This window comes from Cibotium barometz, chromosome 1 (genome assembly GCF_041138505.1).
Source record: "Cibotium barometz isolate CiBa-2024 chromosome 1, ASM4113850v1, whole genome shotgun sequence".
NCBI lineage: Eukaryota > Viridiplantae > Streptophyta > Polypodiopsida > Cyatheales > Cibotiaceae > Cibotium > Cibotium barometz.
The window spans coordinates 25,467,131-25,471,727 of NC_141046.1; the positions used below are offsets into that span (position 1 = coordinate 25,467,131).

Here is a 4,597-nt window from a genome sequence, read left to right on the forward strand (position 1 = left end):
ATGAAGAGCAAGTGTGTATGATTTCCCGAACAATAGGGAAACATTAAGAAACTCGGAGGAAAGCAAAACTGAGAAACAGCTACCGAGTTCACAGGCTCATCATCACAGCCGAGACCTTGAGGCTGAGGTTCCACTAGCTGCTTTCATATCAGCTACTTTGATAACCAAAGGCTTGAGTTATTATTGCCTTAATAATAAATGCTGTTCTGTCCTTGCGTGCCTCTAATTAGAATATTTTGTTTAAAAAAATTGAAAGAGGGTACTGATTTATGCCCCCAACCAAGTGTACTTTTTAGTTGTCTTTCTGGCCCACTTTCCACGGTTTGTAATGCTAATACTTATTTTTATCTTGCCTCTTGAATTTGCATGTCCACAATAAGTTTGACCTGTCTATTAGATGGCATAACTAGTGGTTATGTAGAAGTTTGTAAACCCAAGTCTAATAGCTGGTGGTGGTTATGTTATGCAAGAAACAATCCTTAACACAATGATTTCCATAACAATTTGCCCAAAAAAAAAAATGTCTCTAATTTTCTCTCTACAAGACATTGTGTGATAAATCTTCAACAGGAAACTGCATCTAACCTTCTCTGATAAATCTTCGACAGAAAAATCAAGCTATGATTCCTTCCTCTGAACCTAAAGAAAAAAAACTTTGATGGCAAAAAACACACGCTGACATAACAGGCTAGAAGGCTATTGCTGCTGTAACTTGCAATAGGGCTGGAAAACAAGATGAAGCAGTTGGCTCCAACCCCGAAACCAAAGAGTGGCTTCCCCAGTTGAAGTTGACTGATATCCCAGAAGAAGGGCATTGACTGAAGAAAAGGAATGGAATGAAACCACACCTTGTCATACCGAGCTTTTAAAAAGTGTCAGGACATGTATAAAGATTGAAAGACATGTCCCAAAAATGACTTGGGAGTCCGAATTCTTGACATCCTTGCTCCTGAAACTTCCATGAGACTTGTGCTGCAAGCACCAGCCCTGCTTTATGCACAGGTTAGAATGCTGAAACAATCTTACCATGTTCTGATTGTTGAGACATGTGCAATAATGATGGAGAACCTACAAAGAGAGGCCGCCTTATGCTTATCTCCACAAAACAAGCTGTTTCTGTGAGATGGCTGGTGTGCCCCATGGTAACATTTGATGAGTGACAATGGGGTTCCCTCTCTAGACCGGAGGCATCCTCTCATGAATATCTGCGCTGCCTTGGGGACAATGTAGCAATTGCTACAGCATCTACTTCAGAGTTCACAAAAGACTTCCGCTTGTTGGTCTCCTTTCTAGGCTTGTTGGCAAAGTCATCATCTGCTTCTTCTTTGATTGCACCACAAGAATGAGACACCATGGCTTGAGCCTCTTCAAAGACAGATGGACTATCATCTGCTGCATACAGAATCTTCTGAACTGCCAGTACCACCTGCAAAGTGAGAAAGCAATGCTCAGTTATGCCTGCTTTAATAAAAAAGAATGTCAAAACACTGCTTACGTACCCCGATTTCACCTGTACGAGGAGATGGTGCTACGGCGGCTAGATTTAATCTGCTAGATGAGAGGGTTCAAAATCTGCTGCTAAAAGCATGCCTATATTTCAACTCAAAGATGAGGAAAGAGTGCCAATATGCCTGCATGTATTCTTCTTTACTATTACATTTGCCCACATTCAGAAGAAACTACTCAGATGTACCCCTATGGCCACATCACATTTCAAGTGCTATTACTACCCACAAGGTGAGAATAATATACAATTTGGTGGCCTACAGTGCATCTCTCACTACAAGAACCGTTCAAAATCTGTGGAACCCTAAACAGATTATGCTTAATTAAACGTGCCCAAAATAAGCTTAATCTTGAGTTTCTGCATTACAATTCCTGGCCATGTCTTGCAACCTTAAAAACTTCACCAATAAGCTGATAGATTGGTACCGGCAAGCCAATGAGGTTGATAGCTCAAGTGGTGAAGGCATTTGCCTAGGACCAAGAGGTCTTGGGTTCAAAACCCCCCTTGGTGCTTCCTCGGCGGCATTGCCTACGGGGGTGGACAAATAAGCGCCTACAGGCAGCTGCTGTCTACGGGCGGTGAGATTTGGTAACTATGGGAGGATCTTGGGCCAAAGGCCAGCTGAAAAAAAAAAAAAAAGGATTGGTACCGGCAAATTTTCTATATGGGGACTTTGGCAGAGGATCTCAATGTCTCGGAGCTTTGCGAAGTAGAAATCTCGCTCCTTTTCCAAACTGTCCACCGAGAGTTTAAGTTCTGTTATCTGCCATAATCAAAATTGCAATGTGAGTTACATCCTTCCTACAGAACCTACCAATCAAAAAGGGAGAGAGACAAACACACAGTCAAAAAACCTGTTCAGTCAGCCCCTCGACTTCTGATGCTGGAACCATGGGAACCACAGGAGCTACAGGTGCTGTAGGTGCAACTGGAGCACTCAAGAGAGGAAAGGACTTCGTGCTCTTGCTTCCTGTTCAACAAGGGGGCTTTAGGTTCTCTTCTAAGAAACCTGTACATCTATGCCTAAACAATTACCACTAACCATTAATTGCAGGTGATGGTGCAGAGACTTCTACACGCCGAGGTCCCACTACAGGGCCCTTGACAGTCACAGGCACTCCCTTTGTTGCTGTTGCTGTAGCAGCAGGACATGATTTCTTGTTTGTCTCTTTTCCTCCTTTACAGGCGTCTCTCCTCTCTACAGGATTGTAGCTGTCATAAAAGAGACAAGGAGGGGAGATCATTTTGAAAGAGACAAAATAAGTTCTTAAGGAAGAAAGGTTAAAAGGAGAGCATGTGAATAAGCAAAGAGATCATACTTCTGGTTGAAAAACCCTCCATTTATCGAGTCACAGTACCGCTTCAACCACTGCATGAACTCAAGGTTGTCCAGAGGCCGACCTTTCACAAGCTTGTTCACCTCAATATGCTGTTTTCCAAAACAAGCTCCTTGTAATAAGTATTTCAAATGAAGAACCTGTAATGCACAGAAGCTCATCCTAAAGCTTCACAATTTTTTTGGGTGAAGTCAGAATTGTTTTAAGTACCTTTCCAATTTTCAGCTTGTTGAAGGCATCCTGTAGCACTTTGTAGTTCTGTATCATCTCATACTCTGTCTTGGCTTCAAAATTGACCTGAGGAAAAAAGCTCAAAATGAGAGCCAGGAATTGGATGACACATTTACTGGAAAGAACTTTAACAGTTTTCCGAACCTTGTGCATAGGAACAATGCCTGGATGGACTGCATCAATAAGTTGGCACTGCACAGCTCCTTTAGCAGTCTGAAATTCGAGCAATTTGAATGTTAGATGGCGTGATGTCAAGTAGCATGGCAATTTTGCATGTTTAGAATGGTATGATGGAATTTAATGTCAGATGAAATGATGCAGACCACATACAGCATGGCATTATCGCATAATAAGAATGGTACAGAGCATTTTTTCCTGTTTAATATTATCGCACATAAAATGGCATTAAAGCATGATAAGAAGCAATTTCACTGTTGAAGAGTATAATGCAGAGCACATGTAGTATCGCATAAGAAGAATGGCATGACGCAATTTGACTATTAAATGGTATGATGGAAAGCACACATATCATGCACTTAAATGGTATGATGCAGAGAACATGTAGCACAGTTTTCTATGATGCAGATAAAATGTAGCATAATTAGAACGGTATGATGCAATTTTGCTGTTAAATGGTATGATGCAGAGCACAGGTAGCATGGTTGATAGCTCAAGTGGTAGAGATGTTTGACTAGGACGAGGAGGTCCTTGGTTCAAAACCCCACATGGTGCTTCCTCGGCAGCATTGCTTACAGGCAGGAAAAAAAGGGCCTACGGGTGGTGAAAAAATGGTAACTACAGGAGGATCTTGGGCCTAAGATTGGTAGCATGGCATTATGGCATAATGAGAATGGTATGATGCATATTGTACAACGAAGAGCGAACTGTAGCACATGCATTAAAGCACGGTATGATGCAACCATTGAATGGTATGATGCAGAGCTCAATGTGACGTGGCATCATAGTAAGATAGGAATCCACCCTAGTTTGACATTAAATCAGACCGCCATGGCCTAATCAAAGAGTCAAAGTTGCAGGAAAACTTCATACATTTTGCAGACTCTAAAGTTACAGGAGAACGTAATGCATTTCCCTTGCTCAAAAGCTTCAAATTTTCTGTGAACCCTAGAACCTTTCACAGACATTAAATAGTGGAAACTGCAGAACCTTGTACAGACTGTTTACAGAAGAAAGACACGAAGCAAGTAGGAATATAACAAAGAGCATTAGTTCATGGGAGAAGGAAGGAAAAGAAGCCGACCTCTTCAACTTTGGTGAGATTGAGCTGGAGCGTTGTGTTGATCCAGTGAAGGATCTCGTTGCGGCCGACGAAGTAGGCACCGTCCATCATGCCGATGTTAGCAGCAGCCATGGACAGGGAAGGGGGATGGGGGATGGGAAAGAGCTTGGTGAAACTTGGATAATGTACAGGAGAAACGAAAGATGATGGAGGAAAGGGGAAGTTTTTGGCTATGGAGAAGAGGACACGCAAGTGCGGCTTCCAGCTACGGCGAAAAGCTAG

The 4,597-nt window shown here is 42.3% G+C and overlaps 1 protein-coding gene across 1 annotated transcript in view; it reads right to left on the reverse strand.

Moving 5' to 3' along the window:
• Nucleotides 1–209: 209 nt before the first annotated feature.
• Nucleotides 210–4,597, reverse strand: part of LOC147641785 (microtubule-associated protein RP/EB family member 1A-like) — a 4,476-nt gene continuing 88 nt past the window's right edge. The window contains exons 1-8 of the mRNA XM_086799701.1: nt 4,337–4,597; nt 3,220–3,288; nt 3,055–3,141; nt 2,827–2,936; nt 2,550–2,719; nt 2,362–2,477; nt 2,157–2,270; nt 210–1,426 (exon numbers count right to left, since the gene is read on the reverse strand). The exon at nt 4,337–4,597 is cut by the window's right edge and continues 88 nt beyond it. Of these exons, the coding sequence (XP_086655827.1) occupies nt 1,196–1,426; nt 2,157–2,270; nt 2,362–2,477; nt 2,550–2,719; nt 2,827–2,936; nt 3,055–3,141; nt 3,220–3,288; nt 4,337–4,447 (1,008 nt within the window). The 5' untranslated portion in view covers nt 4,448–4,597 and the 3' untranslated portion in view covers nt 210–1,195. The remainder of the gene's footprint in view (nt 1,427–2,156; nt 2,271–2,361; nt 2,478–2,549; nt 2,720–2,826; nt 2,937–3,054; nt 3,142–3,219; nt 3,289–4,336) is intronic.